Source organism: Molothrus ater, chromosome 1 (genome assembly GCF_012460135.2).
Source record: "Molothrus ater isolate BHLD 08-10-18 breed brown headed cowbird chromosome 1, BPBGC_Mater_1.1, whole genome shotgun sequence".
NCBI lineage: Eukaryota > Metazoa > Chordata > Aves > Passeriformes > Icteridae > Molothrus > Molothrus ater.
The window spans coordinates 35,585,906-35,603,105 of record NC_050478.2 but is presented as its reverse complement, the minus strand read 5'-3'; the positions used below and the strand labels follow the sequence as shown (position 1 = coordinate 35,603,105).

Here is a 17,200-nt window from a genome sequence, read left to right as displayed (position 1 = left end):
CCCTGCCTCATTAATCTGTGCAGTGCAGCACTCAGTCAGTGATGAAGATGCTCCCTTGGTGCTGTGTGCCAGCACAGCTCAGCCACTCCAGCCATGCAAGTGGAAATGGTGTGGTGTCTGCTTGTCTCTGAGTGCCAATGAGCAGCAAATAGCTTTGCCAAAGCCCCACCTGTCACAGTGTGAGAAAGCTGTCACGGTGTGTGGAAGGGACACACACAACACCATTACACTGGGTCATTGAGCTCAGCCTTTTGCACAAGTGGGTTTCAGGTCTTATCAGCTGTGCCAACTGCTCCCTCATCCCTGGCTGTGTTGCATGAGAAAAAACCCTCCTGTTGTTTTTGAAAACATAATGGAGAGAGATGAATGTGCTGAAATAAAGGTGCATATCACACCACACCGTGCAAAAAAAACCCCACCATGTACTTTGCAGCCTGGAGAACTCATAGGAAAAGCTTTAAGGCTCTCAATATAATGTAGAGGTCTCACTACCCTCCTTCTCCATCAGGCACAGTTTCCTATCTTAAAAGATAGGATCTTAAAAGATAGTAATGATAGTAATAGATCTTAAAAGATAGTAATGAGAGTGTCAATATCTAAAATGCCATACACTATCACTATGAGCCCCCAGGTGCCATTTTGTTGCCAGGAATGTGGGAAGGCTAAAAGGCAAGGCTTAACTCTGGAAATGAAGCACTTCCAGAGCAGCATTTCCTATTTTCCCTGCCTGCCCCATTTGTTTTACTCCCTCAAGTGTAAAGAACACTTTAACTTAAACTAGAGCTTAAACTTCACTATTGTTTATTCTGACCAGATCCCCATGTAGCAGCTTTGAAGCCTGTCTTGGGCCTCTTGAAAGCTCTTGCCAGGGTTCTATAGCTGCACATAGAAAAGATCCAGAGATGATGCTCTGTGCCCTGGCCCTGTGATTTGGCAAAGCAGCACAACCTCAGTGTCATCACCCATGCACCCAGCAGCTCCTCCAGAGGAGGGCAGAGGCTGAGAAACAAAGTGCTGTTTTTCTGTCACTGGCTTAGATTCATTCCATTTTTTTAAATCTTGTGCAATTTTAAAGGCTGATATCTGTAATGGTCTGAGACAGCATAATTTTCTTATTGATTCAAGAGAAATTGGAGCTCTGGAGCTGGGCCCTGAGCTCCTGAACACAATTACGGAATCAGTTCTGTGCTGGCTTCTATTTTTTTGCTTCCTTTCATTCAAGCTGAAGGCATTTTTATTCAACGCTTCTTTAATGAAATTGGCCTTCATCCAGGGTAATGGGAATGTTTTGCTATGTAAATATTTCAAGGTAACTTGTTTTTAAAAGAGCCAATTCTGTTTATGTTGGTGAGAATCAGACTCAGACCTAAAACTATTTTGCCCAGAAACACTCAATTTGCTTTTTCTTAATTTAAAAATGGCTTGAATCTTACAAAAAATTAAATTGATTTAGCTGCTGAGGAAGAGATTATTTCCTAATGCCTTTTATATCCAATTTCAGTGACTGAGACATTAAAGAAATGGGTAAGAGAGCAGCTTGTCCTAATTTTTCCATTTTGAACTATTTTTTTTTTTGCAGTATAATTGGAGACTTGGCGTCAGACCATAGTATATGCATATAAAGAAACATGCATTTTAGTGTCAATTAAATCTAAGGAAATAACAAAAAGGTAAAAGTTAAGTGAAGGTTATATTGAGTGATGCATAATTTATTTTGTAGCCACAAACATGCCTAAAAATTATAGTCAATCCACAAAAAGCACTTATGCCCATTTGGATTTTGCAATTGCTTCAGCATCAAACCATTTGAGCATCAGAAAGCTCTTCTCAGCAGTGGTTGTGCACCACTATTTGTATGATTTTTACTTGAGGATGTGCATTTCAAAATAGGGGCCCAGGAAACACCATTCTTTCCATGGGTGTAGCTTCTCACCTCTTCTCTTTCTGAAAACAACTGAACCATTTTCCTGTATTTTACCTATTTGAAGATACATATGCCAAACTAGATTCTGTGATAATCCAAAGAACTTCTTGAGAAGGTTACCAATCACCTCTTTTTGTGTGCCCCAGATTTTTGTGGTGAATAATCAAGAAGAATTGGACCGGTTAAACACCGAGAACGCATTAGCATTTAGAAGAGATCAGAGATCTTTGTATTTCAAGGATACATTTGGATGGCTCCCAGTCCAGGTAAAAATATGACTGTGGTCTCAGAAAACCCATGGGTGTATGTTTCATTTTGGAATACAGAATGTACTTCTGTACTTAAGGTGTCATACCAAATCAGTTAAGCAAATGGGGAAAAGCTCATTTTTGAACACTGCCACAACTGTACATAATTCTGGGAATTTTATTCACAGAAGTCTTAATTACTGAGGAATTAACTCAGCAGTGTTGCAGGTTTTGCTAACCTCCCTGTGAACCACTGGTGAACAAACTGGAGCAGAGTTCAGGGAATTGTGGTGGTAAAAAGAGTTTTTATTTAATACAAAATAAGGCAAAACTCACCAGGGTACAGAGTTGCAGAACTAAAACCCTGCAAACCAAACTCACATATTTCCTTATTGCTTCAAGGAGCTGAGCCCTGCTGAAATTAGCAACAGCATCCTTCTTGCGTCTGCTGGACTTTGGATCAGCTTCTGTATAAACCTTCTAACCAACAAATAACAAGCCATAAAAACCTGGTTGTGGGATCTGCCCCCTAGAGCCCTTCTCCTCTGCTTGCTAGCCAGGCTGCTGCTGGTCTGGTTCAGTAACCCCTGTGTGTTTGCCTGGCCAGCTCTCCCCTCTGTACCCCATGGATTACCGCCTGGAGGAGGGGGGCACCTGTGGCGATGGCATCGTGCAGGATGGGGAGGAGTGCGACGACGGCAACGCGGTGGTGACTGATGACTGCATAAGTGAGTTACAGCACAGCAGGAGGGGCTTCCTCCTGCCAGGGAAGGTGCATTAGTTGTACCACAGGGTACACTGCTTGTGTGTGGGAGAGCTTGTGTGGTTTGTGGATCAAGTGCAGGCCTGGGGAAAGGGAGGCACGATGGTAAAAACTGAGGCTTGCATGCATGTGGATGGCACACACCACACAGGACAGAGGTGGCAACAGCACTTCTCTACATCCTTTCTGAGTCAGACACTCTGCATTTCGGGGGCCAACTAGCAGCTGGTTAACACACACACCTTTCCTGGGGGCTGCCAGCTCTCTCTAAAAGCTGTAGCACACCTTTGTAGTGCAGCACAGCCCTTGGGATAGACACTGAAGCCCTTGGGATAGACACTGAAGCCCTTGGGATAGACGCTGTTACTTACGATAAAATAGATCCCAAGTCCAAAAACACCACTCTGGATTTTGTTATTCACTTGCAAAGGGAAGGTGTCAGCCCACTACCTTCAGTATCAGGTTTACATAACATTTAATTCATGTCTACTCCATCTTCCTTCCGTTTTGCTGACTGTGGATAGCAAAGAGCTTATAAGCATTTGAGCAGCTGTGGTAACCTTCACTTCCTCCTCTCTCAGTTACTTTTATGTCTTGAATCCTTCCCCAGAGCACAGCCCTACACCATCTCCACACAGTAGGTTTGGTGCTCTGTTGTTCCCAGCAAAGGGATGCTTCTTCACATTTCAGAACACTATCACCCAACACTGAAAGATGCAATTTTTCATTTATATATCACTCACTGACTTTGAAAATGGGATGTATGCAGCCATGCCCTGTGTGAGTTTCTCCATCCAGCTGTCCATCACCACCCTTCCCCTTATGACTTAGGAATCCCAGCCAACTTCTCTATGACAACAGGAAAGAGATTTCAAAGGCAATTCCGTCTCAACAGGTCGAGGGAGACACATAAATAAAAGCCCCTCTAAGCTTGCCTGACTGCAGAGTACTCCAGAGAGACAGAAGACAACATCTCTCCTGTTTCCAGACATGAGGAAACGATTAAATTAGAACTTGAAATCAGCCATGGGGAACAACCATGTGGCAAGATAGTGTTCATTAGTTCCAGTGCCTGCAAAACTGTGCATTCTGTGTCTAAGGGCACATCATGTTCTCTGTGCTAAGCACTGGGCAAAGCCTCAATGGAGGCCTTGCAGTACACAGATTTCTGACACTGATGTGACCCATCCTTGAGTTATTTGGAAATGAGCACACTGTCATCATTCTTCTCCTGTAACTGAACCAAAAGGAAAAGGCTAGCAGAATGTTAAATGGATTTTATTGTAAAAAAGGCTTGTTGGTCTTAGAAGCATCAATTTCTGACAAACACATCCTTGGTGCAATTAATTAATAATTTCTATTTGTAAATAACCCACTTTAGCCTCTAAAAAACTCCCTGTTCCTGTCTGCTTAATCCTTTGCTTGATACCAATGGATTCTCCCAGAAGATGTCAAAGAGATTTTAACTAAATTAATTTGTTCATGTTAGAAAGTCATTCTCAATGTGCTGAAGATACCAAAATCAAAGTCCAAATGCTAAAATGGCAAACAAACCCACAAATTGCTGCAGCCTACATGTCAGTCACCATGAAAAAATATGACTCATGCTCAAGTCAGTAGGAATCAGCAGTGGGAAAGACACGATTTTGGCAACATTTATATATTTTATTTCTTTATAGACAGGCTGCATAATTTCGTTCATATGTGGAAACTCACAGCAGACAAACACAGATATTGCACAGAATTGGATAAAGGTCTAGGCTGGGAATTCCAAACCAGTTAACCACCTAAGATTATTTTTTTGAGATTGTGACTTCTCCAAATCATTTATGTTAACTGTATTTTATATTTCCCTTAACTTGTTTTGATGATAATTATCTATGGCAAAAATAAGTTTCGAATAAGTGCTGTTGTAATTAGTGATCCTGCAGTAATTATTTTTAGTATTTATCCATTCTTTCCCTTCATCACTGAAATTAGCCTAAAAAAGTACATTCTTTGTAGTGAAGAGTGCTGCTCCTCCTAAGACAGCCCTTACAGAATGCCTTCCCCAAAATATCTTGCTTAATATTTAACCCTTAAAAAGCTAGTTCCAGTTACTTCACCTGTTTCTTTTACATGTGAAGTGCCTGGAAGGTGTTTATTTCTTTTTTTTTCACTAGGGTGCCGCCGTGCTTACTGCGGAGATGGCTACAAGCACGAGGGGGTTGAAGACTGTGATGGGATGGATTTTGGATACTTGACATGTAGAACTTACCTTCCTGGGTATGTAAGAGGAGGTCTTCACTTTGGTTTGGTGGGTTTCCTTGGTTTGTTTATGGAGGGGGCTTTTGTGTGTGTGTTTCCTTTCTTTTTTCTCTTCCAGCTTTAAAACAGAGGAATTTTACCCACTTAAACCACGTTCCACTGGGACCACTGCAAGTAGCAGGGAAGAAAGAGTCTGCCAAATTATTTCTGTATATCATTGACTTTAAGGGCTAAATCTCATTTCACAGTAAGAAGTACATGCCTCTCTTACTGTACAAAACAAATGAAGGTCACATAGACCTATGTTTGCCCATTTCTTGCCAAAATTTCCTTATCTGGTCACATTAATGTCCAGCCATAACATAAGGAAAGTAGGAAAGACCATGACAAAATGATAACACTGAAGGAAGAAATCCCCACAACATCCAAACCCCAGGCTTGTACCAACCTCTTGCTGCCCTTCCTATTAATGGGTACTCTGGGGGTGTATTTGCTTTGAATCAAGCAGTCATCTGTCAGCTTTTCCAACGTACAGGAAATTCATTCACCAGCAGATGCAAAGCCATGCATCTGTGTAGCAAAGTCCTTCATTTAAAACATCTGCTTACTGTTGACTTGCCTTCTCTGCCTTTGTTTAGGCAGCTCCCTACGGTCAGCGCTTTGCCTCCAACAGCAGCACCTCTATTTAGCTGTCAGGTATTGTTACTGGCTAACAGGAAACATTTAATTTGCAAATTGAATTACGTGCAGAGCCCTCATCATTCAGGGAACAATAATGTGCTAATTGACAGGAATAAGAAACCACAGGATGTTTTTGTAAATCTAGTGCTGTGCTAATCCTTCCACTGTAATTGTTGGAGCACTTTTGGTATAAGAGGTTACTAAAATCTAGACCAGTCAACCTGACAAAACTGAAACATTTTACAGAGACCTCATCTTCAGACAGTGTGGAGTTGTTCTCGATTGTGAAAACTACTCCCTTCTAAGAGTCTGAAATTTGCTGCCCAATATAGCACCAAAAAAGCTTGAGGAAAACTTTATAAATTTCACTTTGCTTGTATATTCAAGTTGTGGAAGAGCAACTGAGATCTTTTATTTTCATGTGTAGTCTGCAAATTATCTGCCAAACTAAAGAAAAAGCTGTGAATCATGAGAAAGTGGGCTGAGTATGTGAGTATAACACTCCCATGGGAGTTTTACCCCGAGGTAACCTTTCCTCCAAGAGCTCTGCTGCAACTGATTTTCCCATTTTTTACTCTTTCCAGCCCACAGATCCCTCCTCCTGTTTCACACACCTTCTCCAGATTTGATGTTAGTCTGAGAATGTGGGTTATCCTAGGACGTAGTTTTAAAGCTGCATAGCTTGACATTGTGGATGGGTTATTCACTTAGACATTCCAGCAACAAAAACTCATTTAAATTCTTATTAACAGTTCTGGTCAGGTCTTCAGTAGGTAGAGTCACTGCTCAGTTTAAGTCAGTAGAAAGACAAAATCTCTGTTTCTCCTTATTTTGCAAGGACTCTTCAAATTACTCTTTTTATAATTATTTCTAATGTGGGAATGTGTCACTCTCATTATTTCAAGTACATGAAAAGGAAGTTAAAGGACAGGCACAGTCATGCCTGCTGAAGCTATTGGGAGTAGCTGGAAAAACACTTAACTCAGAGCCTCAGATATTTTGTTCCACAGCTCCCGTGGGTGAGCGCCAGGGCCTTTTGCATCCACCCCCATGAAATGCTCCAGTCCTGATGCCAACAGGGATTTTATTTTTTTAATTGACATTACTGGGAGTTAAGTCTTCACTCATAGTTTCTCCTGGATGCCTGTTTTGCTGACAGAGAACACAGTCGAGCACTGATGAAAATTGCCCTCCTATTTATTTTCCCATATGCTGCTGCATATGCATATTCTGAGGTTCTTCACTCCTACAGAGTTACAACCAGGAGCCACGTAAGTGAACCATACCATGCTTTGAAACTGAGATATTCTCTTTTATTCCAGGTCTTACGGGAAACTGCGCTGCACTCCTTACTGCTACATTGACTCCACACAGTGTCGATACTTCACATGAGGGGAGCAGAGGTGGGCGGCATCCCTCGCCTAGGGGTGCTAGGTGCTACACTATCACCTACCCAAGAAGGACTGGGACAAAAAAAAACCCCATCCACCTCTGGGAAAACAAACAAAGACACATCATGCTGCTGATGGCCAATCTGAGATTTTTCTTTTTAAATATAGATTTGTCAGATAGGGAAAAATAGGACCACTGCATCCTGTCTTAATAGAGAAATAAATGTCAAGCTGTGTGTGCCAGTGAGACTTCCATGCAGCTGCGGATGGCTCTCCATCACAAAAGCAACATTAAACTACTGGAAGCTGAGTTTCATTAACCAGGAATGCCATGTAACAATTACCTCGACTTAGCACTGTTAAACCAAAATATAATCTCTTCAGGGGTTTTGTCTTTAACCCTTCTCTGCATAAACACAAAGCATATCTTGGATGCGGTGTTTAGAGGAACTTTCTCTTTTATTACAATGTGAACTTAGCAAGTGTTATATCAACCAGAGATGACTTCATCAACTCTAAGGTTACCAATGCTCCTTCATTGGTCAAAGGAGTTAAAGTTCTTTCAGAATCAGCAAATCAGTCAAATAAGCTGGTTAACATCACCTTCAGGCGAAGGCGTTGTCTGTGTGTGTCTGTGCACTACAAGCAGTCACGGGAGGCTAGCAAAACACACCACAAAAGGACAAACTGGACAAATAAACTGTGAAATAGCCAAGAAGTTCTCTCCCAGGAGAAAATCAGACAAGGAGGGAAGATAAAGAAGGAACATATTTCTGTATTTTTCTCCTCTGTGCTGAGCTGGCTGGGCTCTGCCTGACCCCAAGGGGCTGGGACAGCATCGCTTCCCTGCCCAAAACCACGGCCATGTACACACTGTCTTCTCTCTGGTGTCCACACTGGAAGGTCTTTGCATTTGCAACCCCTTGTCCACCCAGCCATCACCACTCAATTCCCAATTATCCCCTGTGCTCCCTCCCCCTGTGCCACTGGCTGTTGCCCCAGTGTCTGTGCTCACTTTTGTATCGCTGTAAGTCAGACCGCGGAGTAGCGCCTCCATGGATGCTCGGTCATGCTCTGCAATGTACATGTGGGTTTTTGTTTTTTGGCAAGGTCTCTCAACTATATCAGCTCTGGTTGGAGTCAGGGTAATTATATACTTATTTATTAGCAAGTAGTAAAGAGCAAATTTCACATGGAAAGCATATTAAATGTCACATGACAAAGAGTCTATAACAGAAAATGAAACAAGAATGTGCAGAATTCAGGACTAAAGGCCTTAAAACTAGGCATTATTTTCATACAAGCCACTGTTTCCTGCTTTGTGGTAAATGTTGCGCAGGACTGTGTGAAATGTGTGAGTTATCTGTGCCAGTGACAGCGCTGCAACAGCTGCACTGACACTGGCACTTCTGTAAAGGTTAAATAAAGGTGGATGTTGTGTTACAATGATAATGCATTAAAGCGATCAAGAAACACATGCAACTTTTACCACCTGCCTAGAAGATTTTAACTATGCATGTATAAAGTGATATTGGAAATCACCAATTAACAACAAAAAAGAAAGAAAATTTGTGTACTCTTTATGATTATCACTTTCCTGGGCTATTTATGTTGCTATGAAGCCAAGTCACCAGCATGTGTAGCCCAGTTCAACAGTTTAATTTTTTTTTTCTTAACTGAGGTCTTAATAAAAGGTCCAGGAACCACTGGGATAAGAAAATTGCCACAAACTCTGGAAACCTGGGCACTAGCACAGCTGCCATTTTAATTTCCTGTGCTAGAGCAAGCAGCAGGTTCCAGCAGCATCACACCACGAGGAGCAGGTTCTGGTTGTTGGGAGGCTCTTGAGGACAAACACACTCCCAGCAACGCATCCTGCTGGCCATCCCCCCAGGTGAACCCCTGGCAGAATCTGCTGGTGTTGCCATCCTGGGGTGGAGGCACTCCATCTGAACTGCTCGCCTTCTCCAAGGAGTTAATCCCCCAAAAGGCTGGAGTCTCTGAGAAGTTGGTCATTCCAGTGGCCTTTCACCTTCAGTTTTCAGTTGGATCGTTTTTCATTAGAAGCTCCTACCTCCAAAGGACATTGAAATAACAAAGCTATGTGCATGGATCATAGAAAATGCAAAGAGGAGATGTGGTCATCCAGGTAAAATACTGTGCTGCTTATGTTCAGAAAGAGGCTTATCAGCCTGGTCAGTCTGGGAACACTTGCACAGCATGGATTTTAAATGGACAAAGCAATGTAAAATATAAGAAAACAAAAAAAAAGTTTCATACTACCATTACTGTCTTGCTCCCCTCAGAAGATTAAGCATGAAAAAGACACCTGGGAAGGTGTAAAGTATATATGATTTAAAATGCTGCAAAAGAAATCCTTTGCCCCCATTACTGACATACCTGATTTATCATTAACTGGGTATTCTTCAGCTGGGTGATGCCTGGTCTGCTGCAAATTGTCTTCCCTCCTTCTCTGAGTTTGGGAACTTAAAATATTGTGCCGAGACTGGTTCAAAAGTTAATTGGAATATTTCAATTCATTGGACTTTTGTAGTAGCATACACTTTTGGGAGAGTTTTCTAATGATTAGTATGCAATTCTAGGCAAGTACAAAGCATTATGCCATGCACTGTATTAATGTATACCAAAAAATCTGGCTTGCACTTAATATGTGATTAAATATATGTAATTGCCTACTGCATATATTAGCAGCTCATGTCAATAAATCATGCTACCTTAGTTCCCCTATGTCCTTACTTTCACTTATTTAATTTTGGGTTTAACAGCATGGTTTTAAAATATAATTACCTAGTTTAAGATGCTGAGGAGGGAAAAAAACACCTCTTTTCCCCTGCCTGCTGCCTCTCCCTGCCTGCCGTGGGATCTGGTTCTGTGTGGGCACAGTGATGTGCACGCAGCCTGGGAGTGTGCCTGTGCATCCCTGCTCCTGGGCTTGCCACTGCCTCATCCCCAGACTGACCCCTGCAACACACCATGGGCAGACCAGCTCCACTTCCACTGATTTCTGATTGGAATCTGTAATGTACAGATTGGTTTTAATAAGGCTTTGGGCTGTGGTTTGGGGGATTATCTGCTCCTGCTACCTGATAATGCATTTACTGGCTGCTTTGTGACTCTGTATCAGACACTGAGCTGTGAAACAGAAAGCAGCAGCCTCGGGTGCTGATGGACAATGGGAATGGTGATGTTGGCATGCAGGATTTGGGCACTCCTGGAAACTGGCACCCAGGCTTTGGGAAGAGGGTCCTGCCTGCTTCCAGAAGAGGGTCCTGCCTTGCAGCCTGGGAGTCTGTGGTCCCAAGACTTTTGTGTATGACAGGGAGCTCCAGAGAAGGGCAGTCCTTGCTGTCCCCAGGGAAAAAGGAAGTGTATTGACAGACAGAGAATAAGTGAGTCTACTTTCTGCCTGTTCTTTCTAGAAACTCAGCTTCTGTGACACTCACTTCTCAAATGCCTATGTCATTTTTCCCTTCCCTTCAAATTGCTCAAAATCATAGCTGTCAAGTCTGTCCTTGTCCATAAATCTGGCCGGCCATGCACCTCATCTCCTTATTTCTTTCTTCTTATTTCCTCTAAAGGCACTGTAGTTCATATCCTTTGTAGCCTCCTGAAAACTCTTCAATGCCCTTGCTGCTCTGCTGGGTTTCATCAGCTTCTCTTTCAGTCTCTCACACCATCCCTTTTCTAACATCTTCTGCTTGTGACAGCCCTGCCATATGTCACAGCAAAGCCCCTTGGTCATGGTCCTTACCTTCTAAAAATTGTAGGATGCATTTCCCACTTCAGCCCCACCCATTTGTACAAGGAGAGAGGGGACTGGTGCTTATCCTTAAACTGCAGGTCTCCAAGAACTGTCCTTGACCACCAGCTGTTTATGAGGAATAACAGTAGTAAGTCCCCAGTTAGCTGCATTGGGGACAATTCAATACACTTGGCTGCCACATACAATCAGGAGATGTATTTTAAAAAGATGACCAAAATAAACCCAAGAGAAGGAAATCAGTGCTGTGCTGTGGTTCTTTGCTGATATTTAAGTCTATCACACACAATGCTGCAAGGAGATGTTTACAGAGCTGTTGGAAAATTGACATTTTAATTCACAAAAGGTGAAGCAATGAGAGCACTTTCTAAAAGACTTTCAAGTTCTTTCTCTGATAGCTTTTGCCTAAGGAGATGGAAATGGCAAAGCAAGGGTCCCTTCCCAGGAAACCATTCCCTTGCAAGGAAAGCAGAGAATAATGGGCTGTTGAGCTCTGCTACAGGCAGCACAAGGTACTGGCAAAAGGACAGGCAACAGGTGAATGCAAAATTTAGATCAGGAATTTGGATCAGAGTAACTGATGCTTATTAATCTGCTAAGAGACCATACAACTTGTAGACCATTAGAGCACTGTCAGGCCTTGACCAAAGAGAGAAAAGGAACAAAGCCTAAGCCATTTGTGTCTTTAATGAGCATAGTCAGTGAAAACTCCCCTCAATATTAATATGTCCAGTTACATGCCTAGCAGTGTGCTCTATGCAGAAAGCTGGTGTCACTCCAGGGCCAAAAAGGCCAGAGCAAAGCCTGGGCACATGCTTTCATTGCATCAGTAATTACTGGGGCACTTAGGAGGATGGCCCTGAACCGGCCCAGCCAGGGAAGGCTGCATTTGAAAGGATGGCCAGGCCAAATTATATTAGAGGAGTGTACTCCTGATGAAAATTACATTAGTGGCTACTTCCCTCTCTCCATCCCTGGCAAAATCTTGGCACTTAAAAGGCACTGAGTTATAGCCCTGGCCTTTTACAGCTTTTAATTCACTCTGACAGTTTCCCTGAGCATCTGAGGGAGGGTCCAGTTTGAATGCATAATCTTCTCCAGTGACAGAGAAGAGGGTTTAAGCCGACATATTTTGCTGCAGCCTTCCCACACACTACTGAGGAAGTGGCCCTCCTGCATGGAGTGCTGCCCAGGATTTTCTTTGGAAAGGAGTGGGAAGGAGAATGGTGGAGCTGAACCCCTCAAAGTCACTGCCAGCAAAGGCAAGGGATGCAGCAGGGCATTGCACGGAGCAGGAGCCACCCTGGCCAGTGTGGCTGGGCTGGGAAGGGGCCTCATGCTGCCACATGAACACCAGAGCATCTCCAGGAAAAGAGATGTTCTCCAGGAAAAGCTGCCTGCAGTGCTGTCCTCAGGGCTAATGCTGCTGGTGGTATGTCCTGCAGGACACAGGCAAGGACAAAACACTCCCTGAGCTGTTCTGCAGGTGCAGCTGGGAGCCTGCCTGGCTGGTCTGTGATAACACAAACACAGACGTTCCACAGAGCAGGAATCTGAGTAAATGGCACAATAAATCAGCCAGGAGGAAGAGGAGGTAACATTAACCTACTCATACAGCAGCATGTTTAGTATATTTAGCAACCTGGCAACTGATCACCCTCTCTTAGCCGGTCTAAAGTGTCACCATTCAATGAGGGAATAAACTGACATCAGCATTAAATTCAAGCCCATGGCAAGGTGTCTTTGACCCTTGTGCCAGGTGTGGAGGAAGCTTTCAGAATTCATCTTGAAGAGCAGTCAGAGCCCTGTCAGGGTCTGGAGCATCCTCTGTAAGGTAAACAGGGGAATGGGTGTTGATGGTTATTCACTGTCACCCTCCTGGGAGGAAGAGACACCCAGTGGGATTTCCCAGTGAGCCACCTCAGAGAGCTGACTTACACCATGGAAACGCAGGCATGTAACACTTACTTTCCTTTGCCCTCCTAACCAGAGCACCCCCAGTTTGGTGGAGCAAGGAGAGAACTGCTTGAGAACCCCATCTGCTCCCTGAATCCTTTGTGGGATCCCAGAAACTCTTTAGTGACTAATTTTATTTGGAAGAGAAGAGCTACCATTGCTCCCTGCCTTGCTCATTTCACTTAGCCCCATGGAACTGATCATGCATGAGTTGGGAGAGGCTGTGCTGAGCCAGTCAGACATTTGGGGCAGGTTATATTTGGTGCTTCCCATGCCTTCCTCTCAGAGGTTATTTGATGGACAAATGGGGATCTAGAGGAGCCTGGCAACCCTGATGCTTCACAGCAATGTAAATTTATTTTACACATTTCCGCTGGCTTTGACATTTTACCTGCCTGGCACTATTACTGCTCTGAGGACAGGATGTGCCAAGAAAGAGAACATTGAGGACTGCTCAGGTTTTGAGTTGTTAGCAGATTTAAAGGGGAGGATGACTGATGGGAGGTGAGAAACAGAACAGTTCAGGCAACTGAACTGTACAGAACTGGCTGGCTGAAATGTGTGTATTATGGGCCAGGATCTACAGGGGGACTGGTTGTGAAGTACAATGAAATGCTGGGTGTAAACTGTGGTGCCCCAGTACTTTCAGATAAACCATCATAAACCACGTGGTGGCTGTAGTGACAAGTAACTGGTTTGTGTCATTTGGGCAGAGGTTGGTTGTCAAACCCAGGAGAGCCCCAAAGCAGAAGCATGGGACCAGTGGGAAAAGCTGGCAATCCTGCTGGTCTTGGTGGGTACAGGGAAGGGCAGAGAGGCTCGCTCTGTGCCAGGACTTTTTGAGCAAGACAATATCTGGTGTGAAAGGCTGCAGGATTACAGCTTCTAAATAAAGCTCTGAGAGCTGTACCTGTTGCTGCCTGGGGTCAGCAAGCTCTGCCTTATGCTGCCTGAGACTGAGCTGCAATGCCAACTTCAAGATGTCAAATGTTTGTCCTCTGCTCCACACTATCCCATTATTTGATGAGCAATTGTGTCCTGTAGGTTTGTCAGGGAGTAACCCCGTCGCAGGGATGATTAAACTGCCTAGGGAATAAATTAAATAAATAGCTTGACATCAGAGAGTTTGAACTGGGTACTGGCAAAGAAGAGAGCCCTAAGGACATGCAAATAATGTGTTTATTCCTCCTGCATTCAGCAGTCAAGTACCTGTAAGGCCATTTCAAGGGGACCCCCTGCTCTCTCTACCAGTCCTGCAGCCCTGAGAATGGCAGGGCTGCAGCTGCAGGGTACAGAGAGCTAAATCTTCCTGCCAAAGCCCCCAAAAGGCCGTGGGGGGTTTCTGCAGCACGGTGGGGTGATGCTCTTTGTTTGCAACACTCACATCCACATTTCCTGCCAGGATGCTCTGCTTGGTGAGCACATCTTTATGTGCTGCTGACTTCTTAATTTCAGCTGTTACCACAGCAGATGAATTGCATCGGGGTTTGGGAGTGGAAGGAGTTTCCCCCACACCCTCAACACCTGTGGCTCAGCTGAGGCTGAGGGACACAGGCCTATAAGCTGTAATTTAACAGTGTGGTTATATATGTCCTATATATATTTAGGGATATTAACAGAACTTGCCAGGCCCTGCCTTGGTTCCACCAAACTTTGAAGCCCATAAGAAATTTCTTTAAGGCAAGACTCCCTCCCTACCTCCCTATTTTTTTTTTGCCTCTGTTTTAATAAAAAGGTGATAACAAATAGCTATGTTTGAAAAGTTCCACTGGTGTAGGAATATCCTGGGTTTATGTGTTCTTAGACATCTCCATCAATAGAAAAGAAAGGAGAGCTCCATTTGATATGGTTGATGGACAAAAAAATGTGATTGTGGACAGATAAATCCTCTCCCTGGATGGATAACAGCTACATATTCACAGGCTGGGAACATTGCTGGATGATATAGGGCTAAGAAAATGTAAATTAATATTTCATTACTTTATCCAAAGCCGAAGAGCTTGGACAGGAGGGAGTCCTATTTCAGAAGGGGTGTAGTCTGGATATATGAACTCTCCACACAAGACTTACATAAGTAAACAAAGTGCTATATGAAGAAACTTCTGGGCTGGCTGACAAGAAGCATGTCCCAGTGCCTTGAAATAGCCCAGGGTTTTCCCCAGATTCTGCCCAGGGGCTGGATTGAGCCCCAGGCGAGAGCAGCCTGCGCAAGGTGACTGATGGGCTGTGAGGTGGGGATAAGGAGCAGTGACTATTTATACTCTGAGAGTGCACTGTAGATGGAAGGTGACAGAATATAGACCCTTAAAAAACTCGTGGGGAAGGAAAGGGAATTTAGTAAGCTGGACTGAAGAAAATAAATAATGAAATGTCCTGGCATGGTCCACTGAGTGACTGGGATGTTCAGTACATCCCAACGAGGAGAGGAGCACGTGCAAGAAGGCTCCTGTGCCCAGCTGGGCCATCTGCTGAGGCAGAGCTGGCAGTGCCTCACACCACAGCCAGAACCACAGAACCAGAACCAAGCTGTGAGGCAGGGCAGGCCCCTTGCTCTTGGTGAGGGGTTTTTGGCAAACAAGCCTCTCCCAGCTGCCCCAGGGCTCAGAGGGCTGCAGGTTTCACAGCCACCCACAGCACCTGCTGCACCCAGCCATGCCCTGCTCGTGGGGCAGAGCTGCTCAGTTGGATTGGGAAAGCTGCTGCTCCCTTGGGTGCTGCACAGAGCACTGGGTACCTGAGGCCACAGATCCAATGTCACAGCTGGGACAGAGCAAGGTGGGCGAGGGTGGCACTGCCCAGCTCCTCCCACCTGCACCAAGAGGTTGGGTCCAGCTGCTAAGCAAGACAGCAAGTGGAAAGCTATGACCTATAGGAAACTATGTGAGGCACGGCTGGTCTCTGAAGACTACAGATGAGCTGGCAATACCAACACTGGCAACAGATGCTAAAGTGATTGCAAGATATTTTGGCAGAGATCCATAGCTGGAGCAAGAGCCCTGGTACAAACAAATCGACCAAAATGCATTTTGGAGTCTCAGATCTGTTTGATTTTGGGAAAACAGGGAGCTGTTCTCTCTTTGGCATTGCTCTAGGGCTTTGCTCAGGCCACACACCAATGCATCTTGCTGAAAGCAGTGAGGTACAGGCAGGGAAAGCAGCCAAACACTGCTGGTTGGCAGCAGCACCCACTGGGGAAGCAGTATCTTGAGCTCTGGAAGGCTGTGGCACCAATTGCAGCTCCTCCTGCTGCAGGCAGAACTCCTGCACCCAGGCTGACACCTCCCTAGAGTCATGGGTAAACAATGAAAGACCCTTGAGATAGTTTACCAGACCTTGCAAGCCAGGACACCAGCTAAGAAACACAGGCTGGTAAAAGGTGAAGCTTAGGGGAATGCCAAAACAAAATAAAAGCTGGGAAAGCCTTCTTCCCTAATCCCCAAAGTTGGGGGTTGAGCCTGTAGTGCCAGCAGTGCAGCTTCTCTGGGAACCACCCCCTCACAGGGGCAGGGCAGGGAAGCTGGAAGCTTTCTACAAATGATTTTTTTTTTTTTGCAACATGCAAGAAACAAGTCTAAAACCTGTGTTAGGCATAGGAGGAGTGGAATAGTAGCTGTTCATTAAGAAATATATTAATATATTTGGGTGAATGTATTGAAATATTAGGAAAAAAACACACGGTGACATCTTGGACAAAGGCATTTAAATGGACAGACAGCTTGGTTGCATCAATGTCTGGAAATGTCTGGTGTACTGCAGCATCTCCTGCAATTCCTCATCTTGGTCCTCATATTTGTGCTTGATTTTTACTTTACCAGTTCTCAAATGATAAAACTTTTCTTTCCATGGCTAAAATTCAGGGAACAACTTTGCATAGATGTGTTAAACTAATGTTTAAAACCTGTACTCCAGGTTTTGCTGTAGTGCTGAACTATGGTCCCATATTTTGCATTTCAATAGCTTTTTATTTCCTAGAGGTCAGCAAAACTGCATGCCCAGCCCCATGCTGCCTGCAGAGGAGGCAGGGTTTCCAGCTGGGCTAAAAGGAAACCAGCCCACTGAAGGCTGCACTCTGCCTCGCTGCATTGGTCATAGCTTTGGTGCTGTGAGCTTGCACTGTCTTTCCCTCTTAAAATCAGAAAACACAGGTTTTATCCATACAGACAAACCCTAAGGAAAAAGAATATTTAAGGATATTTGGGTTATTACAGA

General features: G+C 44.3%; 1 protein-coding gene across 1 annotated transcript in view; it reads left to right on the top strand.

Moving 5' to 3' along the window:
• Positions 1-9,993, top strand: part of COLQ (collagen like tail subunit of asymmetric acetylcholinesterase) — a 41,163-nt gene extending 31,170 nt beyond the window's left edge. The window contains exons 14-17 of the mRNA XM_036401103.1: positions 2,071-2,190; positions 2,780-2,900; positions 5,098-5,200; positions 7,186-9,993. Coding sequence (XP_036256996.1) covers positions 2,071-2,190; positions 2,780-2,900; positions 5,098-5,200; positions 7,186-7,255 — 414 coding nt within the window. The 3' untranslated portion in view covers positions 7,256-9,993. The remainder of the gene's footprint in view (positions 1-2,070; positions 2,191-2,779; positions 2,901-5,097; positions 5,201-7,185) is intronic.
• Positions 9,994-17,200: the final 7,207 nt, after the last annotated feature.